The sequence below is a fragment of the Triturus cristatus genome, chromosome 4_1 (assembly GCF_964204655.1).
Source record: "Triturus cristatus chromosome 4_1, aTriCri1.1, whole genome shotgun sequence".
NCBI classification, from domain to species: domain Eukaryota; kingdom Metazoa; phylum Chordata; class Amphibia; order Caudata; family Salamandridae; genus Triturus; species Triturus cristatus.
In genome coordinates, this window is record NC_140585.1 from 928,961,720 (window position 1) to 928,976,221 (window position 14,502).

The window sequence follows — 14,502 nt, forward strand, 5'->3', positions numbered from 1 at the left end:
GGGGCGCTGTGAAAGGATGGTTATGAAGAACCTGTAGTGGAGGTGGTCATTGGGGGTGCCAAAAAGCATTATCGCACTGGGCCCCACGAGCGCTAAAGTCGGCCCTGCCCACGCTCACTGCCTTATATCCCTCTGTACCCCACACCTCGCGCTAACTGCCACGACATATCCCTCTGTACCCCACACCTTGCGCTAACTGCCACAACATATCCCTCTGTACCCCGCACTTCGCGCTCACTGCCACATATGCCTCTGTATCCCACTCCTCACACTCACTGCCTGATCGCTCATTTTACCCTGCCATTCATCTTCTACGTGTTCTCTCCCCTTCCACTCGTTCTACCTCTGTTCACCCCTTACTTCTTTTTGTGCCTTACTTCTTTCTCAATATCTCTACTTCTTTGCCTCTTCAGTAACATCTGTGACACATCTCTGCACTTCCTTTATATCAACGCACCCCTCTACCTCGCCTGTCTACCTCAGTCGTTATTATTCCCTCTTCCTCAGCTGTCTCTACCTGTCTCTGACACACCTCTCCCTCTCTCTACCTGGCCCTCTCTGGTTCTACGACTGCGTTATTCTCCCCTCTCCAGCTTTGATTTACGTTTCTCTGCTCCTGAATCTTTTACTTCTACACCTCACTTCTTTGTCTACCCTTCACCCCTCGCTACCCTTCTGTTTGCCTCACTACGGTCTTTACCCGACCCACCTTCAGTGCCTCTTCCCATTTCGCCTCACTCCCTCACAGCGCTCTCCTAGCATGCATCTGTTTTTCCCCTCACCACCATGCCTGCCTCTACCCCTCCTTACCTTTCTAACCAGCCTAACTTTCTACTTTCCTGTTATTCCTGGTAGTGAACCTTTCATTTCACCCCTCTGGTTGTATTATCTACGCATTCAAATTGAGTAGGTCATTGCTGTGCTCCCAACCTGACATCGAGACCCAGTCCCCTAGCCTCTCAACATGCCCAGATATAACAGCAAGCATTGGCATAGCCAATTGGTCTCGCCTTTGGGACCTGCTGCATAACTAAATACTTATACTGCCGGCATCATACTTACCCAGCGCCAAGACGCCTTGGCAGAAGTGCGCTATATAAGTTCTTCAGTCAGTGAGTCAGTCATAAGGTCCCAAAGGCGAGACCTATTGGCTATGCCAATGCTTGTTTTTCTCAGGTTGGCCTGAACATTACCCGATCCGGATTGTCTGCCATTTTAGCCCCGCCCCCATTAACATTAGCCACGCCCCTTCATTTGCCACGTTCGCCCCCCCCTGGAAAAATTTCTGCGGACGCCCATGTGTGTATCCCCCTTACCCTGACTAGAAGCAAGGGTCCCTATTTGGACAAATGTACCTACCTCTGCCAAGAAGAGACCCCCAGTTCTAACACCTGAAGCTTGCAGGCTGCTTCTCAGACCCCAAAGAGAGATCAGCGCCGGCAGTTACCGCAGAGTCTGTGCTTTAGGCCGTAGTGAGATCTCCTGTTGTACAATGTGAAAATTACCATAGAGAGCACAATCAGCTAGCAAAGACGACACCTGTACTATGGTCACAGCCTGAACAAGATCAATACATTACTTCTGACCACACAATTTAACATGACAGCTTGTGAACAAGATATCTATTTTTTGGACTTGACTGTGACAGTACACCTTGCGGACAGATTGATTAAGAAAAGGAGATTGACAGAAACAAATAACTGATGTGACTGTTTCTCAGCTGATAAAAATGAGTGCACTGGTAAGGATGAAGCGCGTTGTAATGAATGTTGCATCTGTGAGCATCAGTGGGAGGAGATGTGGAATAAACCAATGGGTGACACAAAAAGGGCTTAAGACACACACCTGTGCACTCAGGAGCATCACGTTTTACCACAGCAACGACAAAAATACAACTACATTACAAATGCCCTTGTAACTACTTTTTCAATTTGACTAACATGATCCTGAAAATCACTGAAGAACATTGGGAGACGATTAGAAGACACAGAGGCCTATCGCCGTTCCAGAACTTTCGAGGGCAAGAACAGCATGTCTAAGCTTTATTTGAGAACTTAGGTCAGCGGATAATGTAATGAAAGTGGGGCTCTACTATACCTTGGCAGTGTCAAAAATGTATGAGGTAGCTTTGTGGTTTATGTAATTAAATGTCAGTCTAGATTAAATGAATTACGCAACCTGGACAGGCTGAATGGAATATCCAGGTGCCGTGTGCGATCACCTGTTGTTTGATGTTATTTGATGTGCAGTAGAACAGATGCCAGGGGGCTGTACCTCCCCCCCTTGAGGGAAATTGGGCACGTGCTGTTTCCAAGGTAGCCAGAAGGTTGACAGACTTTCTCTATACACTCATTCTAGAATGTTCCTTTGCACAGGAATGACTGGCCCGACTTTTCTAAGATGGGTTTTTATCTTGTGCACCTAGTGGACATACACTTAGATGTAGTGTCATTTTAAAGCTGTTTGGTGAACTATGGGACATACCTAGGGAGAGGTTTCCTTACTGAAGGAGGTTGTTAGTTTCTGTCACTGCCCAGCAGTGGGAATTGCGCATGCGTGGGAGTGTACAAAAGCGCTCTGACCTGATGCCCCTTCTGTGACGGTGAGCTCCCCCCACACACCTTACTAGTCAAAATGTAAAATCTTTCAGCTACAAAAAGTCATGCCTATCGCCTTTGTCAGTGCTTGTAAGTTATTCTTGAGTACTGCTTCACCGCCAGATCTTCAGTAAACTGTTTTTAGGTATTTCTTAGATTGATCTACTTTAGATGCTATGGCGTTGAATACGTCAGAGAACAGTTACTTTGTGAATAGGAAAGTCACCTGCCTTGGGTGCGATATTTGACATCAGGTTTGTGTATCCGCCGCATGTTTGCTTGCATGTGTCCTCGAGCCGGAGGAAGTGACAATATTATTAGAGATGGAAGGACCTGTTCCAGGCAGGCGAGTGATATTGGATTCTTCAATGTTTATATTTAAGCAAAACCCCAGGTAGAGTGTGTGACCTTTAATGTGAGTTACCAAGTGAACTCTCTGCCGGAAGGCAGTCAGCCAATGCTGCCCTCCAAAACAATTTCACCTGGGTTGACTGAATAATCATCCCAGATGTTGGAGGCAGCGGGTGCCAGGCGCGCGCCCCCTCCCTCCCTTCATACTGTACGAGAGCCGCGTGCCTGCTCCTGGGAGACGGGCTGTCAGGCTGCTGCTGGGTGATACATCACTGCAACAACGAGGGGGCAACATGGCGGCCTCGGCATCCGAACCAATGTGTGTGCAAAACTTTCAACGCTTGACAGAGGAAGCTCCTTAACCTCAGACTCCTTTCAGTAAATGATATAGGTGTACTTGTGCAGTTTATTTAAACTTTATGGGGAAATGGAATTATGGAATCTAAGAGAGGTCTCACACATGATTTATTATTTAGCTCATCTCTTGATTTCGGATATTACCTATGTAAGCTAATTCGGAGCTTTGATATGGTTTTGTGCTGGTGGTGTATTTTCTAAAAGTATAGCAGAGTTCACATCAGCTTTGGCGTTTTTCACTCAGTAATAATTTAATATCCATAATTAAAAGATGTTAAAAATGGTGTAATAACATCTTATAACACCATGATTAAGGAAAGTATATACATTAACAGCTATCTGAATGAGTAAGCAGAAGGTACGAAAGCGCGATCGTGGCCAAAGGGCACTATGGCTCGTGGCGCTCTGAGGACACAGACGCCAAAACCATGTACTTAAATGGGCCTTTCAAAGTAAAGAAAAAAGACAATTCTTTTCATCCAGTTCTGCTTTGCTAACAATTACCAACAATAGGCATTCTAGAATGTTCCTTTGTTCGCTGACATTTGGTTGGGTGTTGAGATGCATAATGATTGGATGGATACCCCCTCCTGAGGATGCCCGTACCCCTCACCATGAGACAGAAGTGCCAGAACATGCTCAGGTGGGCACGCTGTGGCAGGCCTGACCTCTCAGCGCGCGTCTACAACAGGGCACGGTGGGTTCAATGCTGCAGGGCGAAGGACATTTTTGTGGGGAAATGCGAGCGATAGGGTAGCTAAGGGAGTAGCAGGAATGATGCTATGGTGGAATGACTGCTGAGAAGGAATGATGGTGAGTTGTGAAGCGGTGAGAGAAGTGAGGGACTAAGTGTAATCAAAGGTAATGAGGACCAGTGTCAAAGGGGTGAGTGAGGTCACGGAAGGAATTCATGTGTTGGGTGGGAGAGAAGACTAGCAGTAAAAGTGTGAGGTAGTGAGTGAATGGAGGTAGTGGGCAGGAATGATGACTGATTTGTCAGACTTTGCTCTCTTTCCACAGGCAAACCTAAAGAAATTCATGGATTACGTACAGACAAACAACGCAGAGAAGGTTTACAGGATGCTGGAGAAAGGGCTGGACCCCAACTTCCACGACCCGGACACGGGAGGTGAGGCTAGAGTGAGGGTGAGCGATTCACTGATTCCTCCGCAGAAGGCCAAGTTAATTCATTTAGCCAGAGAGGAAAAGGAAAATAGAGATATACCTGAGGAAAATAGAGATATGCTTCTGTAATGCTGCTGCAGAGGAAGATTTTGAGGACTTTAATATGGGACTTATATATGGGGGTAGAGCAGTGAAGAACATGAAGAAAATATAAGAACTTTTGTCCTAAGTGCAGTGGGCAAATTCAGTGATTGTGGGGCCAAAGTCAAAGACATGGGTAAAAAAATATATACATATATATTTGATTATTTATTTTTCACTTCATTTTTTTATGTTTATTTGTATTTCTTTTTTATTTAAAATGTAATCCATGACATTGTTAAATGTACAGAATTTCATTAGAAAAAAACGATCACGGTCCAAAACAATGGTTAAAATCATCCGACGGATACAAGCAAGCTAAAAATGCAGTAATGCGTTAGGGATACGATACATAAATATTCATTTTACTCTTTCATATGCTCGATTATGGCCTCCCAGATCTGTAGACCCAATTTCTATCTGCGTGTACCCTGATGGAGTAAAGGGCTGTATTCAAGATTATAAATAGCATAAACTCTGGCTCTCCACATCGCAGAAGTAGGAGGTTCTTTCTGTAACCACACAGAAGCAATACATTACTGTGCCACCGCTGTGGCTATGAATATTAAATAACAAAACGTATGCGCTGCCTGTCCCTCTATCAAGCTTTCATCGATTCCTAATAACATTGTTTCCGGCGTAATGTTGATTCCTGCCCCAGTAATCTCAGTTAAGAACATTTGGAAGTGCCCCATCAACTGGGTTAAATGAGCACATGTATAGAAATCATGCTAAATATCAGCCTGCTCCTCCCCACAACGAAAGCATTTCCCATCGTTCATCCCTCCCCATTTAAACATTTTAGCGGGAGTGTACTTGAGATCGAATATCATCTTAAAGTGCTGTGCCTTTAACTTAACAGATACCAAAATCTTTTCGGCCGTATCAATAGATTGCTCCAAGAAAAGCCCTTGCCGCCCCAAACGATTGTTCCATTTAAGATTTTGAGCAGCTATGTCGTCCTGCCGTGTATCTAACATACAAATAAATAAAACACCAATTTGATCCTTACTTCTGATGGCCTCAACCAAGGGGTTAGATTCTATCACCCTCTGCTTCTGGCTGCTACATATAAAATCCCGAATCTCTAAGTATTTAAGGAAGTCGGTTTTAGGTAAGAGATATTTACCAGCCAAAGTTGCAAAAGAAAGACCATATCTAAAATCAACATGGCCTGTCGAAGGTCGAAACGCGTCGGCATATATTTGGGATTTAGAAGACAGAAGTGATTCATCAATAAGGACCATATGTATTCATGATCCTCTATAGCCAGATCAATTATTGTTTCTAAGGTTCCTTATCCAATTGGTGCATGTCCCAAATCCAAAAGGGCCTAACAACAAAGGCCGGTCTATAGTAATATGGTTGAAAATCAAAAATGATGGATTATTGGTAAATTAATTAGGTAGCCAATGCACTTGTTTTTTTTTTGGGATACCGTATATATAGACTTTTGCGCCATTTGTCACTTATGAAAAGGAAGTAACATTGAAATAAGTAATTGAGTGTATCATATGTGTTGGATACTATTACTTGTAAATGCAATACGATCTGGAACACTGTGATGTATGTTTTTAATTATGTTTATTATACGTTTCTGTCATTGATTGCACGTAATGTCCTTTTATGTATTTGTGCACTATGATGTATGATGATGAAGCTCTGCATAGAGAATGACGTATTTCTAAGCAAGTCAGCGAGGCATAACATTGGAAGCTTTTCAGAAAAATAAATAAAGCTATTTGTTTCTACTGAATTTGAGGATTGAGAGGTTTGAAAATATAATATTACCTACTCAAAATATATAGATGTAGCTAAGGTATGAGGGGTACTCTCTTTTTCATTTTAAAGCAATCCCGCACCTCAATTCCTGAATCTGATTGCCCCAGTTTATATACTGCCCTTTCCAAAAGTGGCTTTTCTAAAATAGCACTGTTAAATCCAACTTCACCAATAAAGAGGATTTATCATTACTGTAGGAAGGTGGATATCTGACTATGGTTACCCCCAACTTTTTGCCTAGTGTCTAGCTGGTTTTTCGACTTAGTTGGCCTGAGATCCTGCCATTCAGGGTCTCAGGCTGTCTGCTCTCTCTGTAAAATGGACTCCATGTACCCTAGGTACATACACAATTGGTAAGGATCACCTTATTGGACCCTGTACAGTGTACCCTAGGTACCCAGGGCATAGGTGTACCCTAGGCCTCCCAGGGGCTGCAGCATGTATTATGCCACCCCTGGTCTGGCCTTCCAATCAGACACAACTGGCTGATCACTCAGCTGGGGCAAGGTCGTGTAATCACCCCTTGCTTAGATATAGTATGCCTATATCTACCCTTATATATAGACACATGTGTACCTATCAGTCACTCCTATGGCAGGCCTTAACAATCCTGGAGGCAGAGTGCTTGGTAACATGTGAGATGGTGCTCTAGCATGAGCTGAGCCTGTCTGCAGCTTTCGGAACCATGTCCTTATAGCTGTTCTATGATATAGCCTACCATATACTCTTAAAGTGCCTTATAATCCTAAACGGTTATGGTAACTATGGTTTGGCTTTATCAAAACATGTCGTGTAAGGTGTCTAGCACTTTGGAATAATACCCCCATACCATTTCTGGTGATGAGGATATTATTCCTCCCTTCTAGAGGGAGAGACATGTTAAAATCCTACTTTGCTGTTTATCTCTAACCAAAGCCTCAGCATCACAAAATGGATGCTGCTGCCACAGACACAAGTCTGACCTCCTGCTGCTGGGAGTGATCCCAGCCAGGGAGGCCTGGACAATAGGTTTCCTGCTTGGGGAGGTGCTAGCACCTCCCCATACAGCCTTTAGTGTATTGGGGCAGGGTGGGCTGAAAGGAATGAGACATGCCTGGGGCACACAAGGTGTTCCTTGCATAGTCCAGTTCAAACCGGCGCTGGGGCACTCCAGCCCCAGCTCTGGCGCGAAACTGGACAAAGGGAAGTGGGTGTAACCACCCCCTCCCAGGTCCCACCCATAAGGCGTGACCTAGCAGGTATCCCAGCCCCCCAGATTAGTATAAGAGTGGGAGTTGGGCCTCAAGACTTTAGATTATCCTGAACCTGCAAAACTGAACAGAAACTCTGGACCTTCGACATTCGACGAAAGAAGAAGACTGAAGAATCTCCCTTGTAGCCAAGGAGTGGCTACCCTGTGCAAACAGGCACCATCAAGAGACTACCCTTTGCTTTGCGACCGTTCTACGAGGAACCGACTGCAGAGCCCGACCAGAGCCTTGACTTCCAGACTTCTCCGACCCTCATCCACATCTGCAGCAGAGCTGAGATCCGTGGAGGCGACGAGCGACGTGGGACCGGCTACCTGGGAAAAGTGGCTAGTAACTTACAGCGCAGCTTCTGAGGTACCCTCGAAGTTGTGCACCGGGGATTGAGAAGCCCCAACCCCAAGCACCATCTGCACCGAAGATCAGCCCCCCACACTCCACGAGTCCTGCGTGGGGCCCTTCAGCATTTTCCTGCTTGCCGCGTCTGTCCGGTTGCTTGCCCGCTGGCTAGTGACCTCTGTGACGACGCAACCTGAAATCTTCTGCGCTGGTTTGGCTCCTCCAGACCGGCTCCCGCTTCTCTGCAAAGAAGAAGCACCCCAGACCTTCCTGGTCTGCACCAGAAGCAAGTCCTTCGTTCTTCGTGGGTTCCGCTTGCCAAGGCTTGGTGAGTCCTAGTCCAACTTCGACGCCGCCGACAGCAAGAGCCTTCGTGGGACAGCTCGCCTCCTGGTCCTGGTCGTCCTCGACGCTTCCTGGTCCTCCTGGCTGCAGCGACAAGCTTCACCTTCACCTGCAATCTTCACGACATCGCCTGGTTCCTTCCTGGTTCCACGTGGTCACTGGCTAGTGACCTTGACTCTGTCCCTTCTGCTTGCAGGTTTCTTCTCTTCTTGATCCCAGCCTTGGGATCCACCGGACACTCTTCACTGACTGCCTGTCAGCATCTTTCTTCAGGCATCCATAGGAGTCGACGACGAAAACGACGCATCTTCACCCCTATGCACCCGCAGCCTGTGGGCTAGGTAACTTGGGTACTCCGGTGCTCATCAGGATAGTGACTATCCTAGTGTCTAGTTTTCAAGTCTCAACTTCCTAGCTACTCCGGAAGTGTCCTAAATCTACCGTTTTCTAAACTGTACTATTGCTATTGACTTTTACGCATTACGCGTGAGTGTTTCCACTCTGCACACGAATCCCGTGGGCCTCCCACTTCCTAACTAACGCTAGTGTAGTGTAGCCCCAGCGATTCCCTAGGCCTAGGCCTATTCTATTTCCGTGACAGTGGTTCTTATACCACTTACTTAGTATATGGTTTGCGTGGCCCCTAGGGCCTAACTGTATTACTTACCTGTGTGACTTAATGTATGCATAAATAAGACTGTGTTGTACTTACCTCTAATCTCATAAAGAGTGCTGAGGGTTTGCTTAGAATAAATACACTTTATTTTATATATATATCTGTTGTGGTGTCCTTTCATTTGGTATTCAAGGGATTATATATGGTATCACAGCTGGCTTCACATGCCATTCAGAGTTTAGCCTAAGACTGCTCTTGTCCATGCTACCACTAGGATAGCTGGTCTATAAGGTTGACTTTACAACCAATCACCATAAGGGTATTTGGACTGATATAAGGTGTACACTATAACTAGTGACATCATACATCAGGCCAACTTCTCACAATTACCATTCCAAGGATATGAGATATGTTGTAGCTACTCCTTTCTAATCAGGAATTGCAGCTTAAAGGGCTATTAAGGAATTCCCAATTTTAACCTATGAAAGGAGTATGACTCACAGTAGTGAAAAACGAATTTGGGTGTCTGTCACTATCAGGACATGCCAAACGTAAAAGTACATGTCCTATCTTTTACTTACACAGCACCCTGCCCTATGGGCTATTTAGGGCCTACCTTAGGGGTGGCTTTTGTGTAATAAAAGTGGAGTTTAAAGCTTGGCAATTTGTTTTAAATTCAAAGTCAAAGTGGCAGTAAACTGCACACACATGTCCTGCAATGGCAGGCCTTAGACGTGTTTGAAAGACCACATGTGTGGGTAGAACATTCAGTGCTGCAGGCCCACTAGTCACATTTAGGTTAAAGGCCCTGGGTATATGGTATACTACTTTACAAGGGACCTACAGGTAAACTAAATATTTCAGTTGTGTATTCACCAATGTTGCCATGTTTAGGGGAGAAGCACATGCACTTTTGCATGGATCGGCAGTGGTAAAGTGCTCAGAGTCCTAAGGCCAACAAAAAGAATCTGCGAAACGTTTGAAGGAAGACCACCCTAAGGATGACAGGTCTATGAATAGGGAAGACAAGAAGTTTGTAATATGAGCTTAAGGGGTTGCAAAGATGTGAACGTTCTCACAAACATTGAAAGTGTAGCAGATTTGCCAAACAAATATGTGCGGCAATCCAATCCAGCATCATAGGTTTTGCATGGAAAAAACCCTTGCAAAAATTTCACTTTCCGACATCCAAGGCCTGTTAGGGATCTTAGTGCCATTCTCGGAGTGTGCAAGATTATCTCTCTTGGAGGAGGCATCAGCAGGACTCCCGTGAATAAAAATGGAAGAACATTCTAGGTGAGCCTGTTACTCTAGACCCTCTCAGTACAGACCTGTGAATCACACCTTGGGGTGAAGTGCACATTGCGGTATTAGGGCATGATAGAGTGGGTATATCACCCAATGCTTGATTGTAAAAAAATAAGTTCCAAGGCCCTCCTCAGGAGGCCACTGCAGCTTGTACCAACCATGCCACTAACAACGCTGCCAATGGCAGTACCTGCGCAGTTACGAACCATCATACGGCTACAAGTGTGACAATTCAGACTTCTTGAGTCCCCCAAAGCTATAACAATAGCTGGGGCTGCAGGTAAAAATAATTCTTAATCTGTATTGAATTAAGAAACAACTGTTGTTCTCTGTTGTGCTGCTCAAATAATACAGACAGTGACGCCATGTGGCAACTTTCATAAGTGCCAGTTTTGACAATTAACTAATTCCGGCGGGGCGGGGGCACGGCGGCGCTTTGCTTGTGACAAGCTCAGCTCGTCATGACTCACAGTGGAGCTGTGCTCATGACGAGCTGAGCTTGTCACGACCCTGCCCACTGATAAATTCTCCCGCACAGGCGGGGAATTAATCGTGCGTGGGCGGGCCGCGGCCGTTATGACGAGCTCAGCTCGTCATGAGTACAGCTCCACTGTGACTCATGACGAGCTCAGCTCGCTATGAGCATGCAACGGGTTAAGTGCCAGTGTGGACCACCGGAAACTACTGCACAAATTAAACACTGATATTACTGCATGTATTTCTTAGTCATCTGTCCCTGTCACCTCACCTTCTCCTCTCTTTGGGGTTCTAGAATGTCCCCTGACGCTAGCTGCCCAGTTGGAGAACAGCTCTGATGTTATCAAGGCCCTGCGGAGTGGAGGAGCGCACTTGGACTTCCGGACCCGAGAGGGACTCACCGCTTTGCACAAAGCTGCACGCTGCAGGAACCACCTGGTGCTGATGGTGAGTATGAAATAACAAGAATGCACATATGTAAATGGGGTACATGTATAGGTGGAACTTATCTGAGAGTCAATGGACCACTTGTTGAGAAGATTCTCATAGAAGTTCTGAGAATAACACATGAAGACACCTATAGACACGGGGGCATACATACAAAGCCTCTCACAGTCCCAGAAACATATGTGACAGTACAGTAAGCCTCCAGAGGCGATCAGTGGAGGGGCAGAGCTAAGAGCAGTGGCCGCCTGTAATGTGTAGCAGGGGTGGGGTGGGCACACACTCATGTATACTCTTTCACACACATACCCATGACCAGCACATACACACAAATTCACTCATTGACAGTATGCACAAATGCACATTCATAAATACACACACTCATGCACCCAACATTTATAAAAAGTACCAGGCCGCAGCAGTGATCTCGGGTGATGGGAGGGAATCCTCTGTCATTCCTGGAGGATTGTAACAACTGCTTCCTCTCATTGGCTGACTGTGTTATGAGTCAGCAAGTGAGAGGAGGGGGCAGTCCCTTAATTGGCACGTAGTGGGATGGGGTTAGTGAGACTGCTGACCCCACTCTGTGATGAGTGTCACTGATGTACTCTCGGCCCTGGGCACCTCGGGGGCTTAAAGCTGAAGTGCCCTGGTCTGTCAGTAAGGCTCCCCCGAATCATGAGGAAGAGACTCACATAAGAGTTTGCCGGACTGAGGAGGTCACGCCCACTTGTTAGTGGAATCTTCCTTAGACAGACAGGCTCCTGTGCATGTACAGTTCGTGGCTGCCCGACCCGATCATGAAGAGGGTCTGTCAGGCTGACCTTTGCTCAGCCTGACAGACACTCTTCCTGTTCAGAAAAAGGTGGCGGGTGGGGTCCCTCCGCCCTTAAAGATGGGTCACAGCTGACAAACAGAGTGGTCTGATGAACAGCCAATCAGGGGTGATAGAACATGGAGGACGTGGTGACTTTTCTAGTCGCAAGGTGGAAGGTATGTGGCTTTCCCGAGAAAAGGGACACAACAGAACACAGTAATTTTCACATCACAGAGTGTCTCCTGCAAATTACACAGCAAGTGCAATACAGTGCACAGGCTCTGATACTAGGACTTTTGGAGCTCAAGGCAAAATATATATTTTGCTATTTGAGTGCTCACTTTCCGCTTGCAGCAAACTGTTTTTACTAGGCCACTTGGTGTAAACTGGTGTCCAATACCCATTTCTGATTTCACCATAGGGGGTTTAAGTAGCACCAGCTCAAGTTGAAAATATTCTGTATTGTTTGGTGCGTAAAGCGTGCTGAAAAGAACCATTTGTAAAGCCAATGGGTCTCGCCTTTTGGAACTACTGGGTTAACCACTGCTAACATTTAGAGAAAAAAGGTGCAGTGATACGGCCATCATTGCTTGTACCATCATTCTGTTGAAGGACACATACGTCATCACTCATGCGCCTGCCTACAAAATGGCACAAGCTCCATTTACCTTTTTTATTGACCGATCCAAAATGGCAGGCGCCAATTAGATAGGAAAAATAAAACGAAATATTGAGTATGCCAAAGCTCTTTGGATGGAGTGGTGTCCCTGGCAGCAAATGTTAGCTGCTCTGCACTCTCAAATAAGTGTGTGAAAAGGAAAAAATGCCTGTAAAAGGGGGGACTTGGTTTGGTGGGAAGGAAAAACCAAGAAGTGGGTGGTGGGGAGGCGATGGGATGGGGGATAAAATAATGTCAGGAGGAGCAAAGCAGTACACGAGGGAATGAGAAACACAGAAGGGGGAGCTGAAGAGAGAGAGAGCAGCAGTGGAGGGACAGAGCAACACTGCACTCTCCAGAATGTTTGGTGGAGGGAAGCAGCACACAAGGGAGAGCTAGAAAACATATTCACTCTCATGGAGTGCTAAAGGATAAAGAAACAAGCATGAGCAAAGTTAATAGGTCTCTCCTATGAGAGATCTATTAGCTTTGTCAATTTTATCGGCATGTTGCACAGCAGCACGGCTGCTGCGCAGCATGTTTGAAAGTAAAACTTTTTTAAAGTGCTATGATGCAGCCAGCGTTGACCAAGGCGTAGCTCTTGTTTCAATCTACCTTCAAGCATGCTGCACAACAGCCATGCTGCTGTATAACATGGATAAAAAACATTGACAAAGACAATCCCTAGGTGAGAGTTATTGACTTTTCTGCAGTCCTTCTCGAGTTAGATTCTCCATATCATGGGGCAGACTCTGCCCCAGGTCTACTTGAGGCAACAGTCTGTCTGGAGATATACCATTCTGCTTGTAGCCCTATGGGTTGAAGAGGAGCCTCTCCCACAATAGCTTGGAAGTTTGAGACTTTATGGGTGAAGCATGACCACCAAGGACACCATCACGGTGTTGTTGGTGACCCAAATATATAAATATATAAGTAGACATACCCCTAAAATTAAATAAACCTGGGCAGCTGGTACACCTGCAATTTAAGCAGTAAGTCCCAGAAGAGGCAACAGCACTGCCCAGATTCAGCCCAACACAAGTATGTGCCTGAAACCCCTATAGGGCTGTGCTTACTGTTCATAAATTAATAATAATCATGGGGTATGGAGGCAAATTAGTGCGCACCCCTTCATTTCCGACACCTTCAATATTGCTCTGGTATAACTGACTCAGTCACAGCTGAAACAGGGTGCCAGGTTAGTGTCCACTAAAGGTGTTCATGGGGCGTGTGCCAACACCTTAAAACAAGAGGAAAATTCGAGGAATCGAGAAAAGCTACCCGGCTGAAGGCCGTCTCTACAGGGTAGATTGGGAGTTGCCACTCTACTGTGTGTCCTGCCACCTCCAGGGTACAAGCGCATCCTCTCTTGGAAATCTGTGAAGAGAAATCCAATTTGGCAATTTAGGCGAACCAAGACTATTGCTAACAAAATGCGTTGGGTTTGGAGGACTGTTGAGGATTGGGACATGGCGTCCCCATTCACAAAGCATCAAATAGTAACCTGACCCTCACGTCTCAATTTGCAACCACCTCCAGTGTGCGCATAGCCTTAGTACACATATCAGGCGCTGCCTGATAACTTAGTTCAGAGTCGGCAGATAATTGGAGAAACCTAGACAGCTAAATAGTGGTCAAAGAGGAATAAAGGAAGGGAAAAAACAAGCAACAGTGGCAGAAGCAATGGGAGAACCAACAAAAAAGAGAGAAAAAAGTACCTGAATCCGAGCCCAAGCAGCGAAAGGACACTTAAAAAAAACATTAAATCAGTACTTGGTCCACTCTCCTTTGAAGAGACAAACACTCAAAGAGAGAAAATGAAACCGGCACACGCTGATCAATGAGAAGCAAGGAAATTAGACTGATGAAGAAGTCAAGTAAGGATGTAAAGGATGAAT

At 45.8% G+C, this 14,502-nt stretch overlaps 1 protein-coding gene across 2 annotated transcripts in view; it reads left to right on the forward strand.

Moving 5' to 3' along the window:
• Window positions 1–14,502, forward strand: part of SHANK3 (SH3 and multiple ankyrin repeat domains 3) — a 2,151,740-nt gene that overhangs the window by 973,064 nt on the left and 1,164,174 nt on the right. For both annotated transcript variants that reach the window (XM_085653773.1, XM_085653774.1), the window contains 2 exons: window positions 4,326–4,434; window positions 10,981–11,132. In XM_085653773.1, the coding sequence (XP_085509899.1) occupies window positions 4,326–4,434; window positions 10,981–11,132 (261 nt within the window). The remainder of the gene's footprint in view (window positions 1–4,325; window positions 4,435–10,980; window positions 11,133–14,502) is intronic.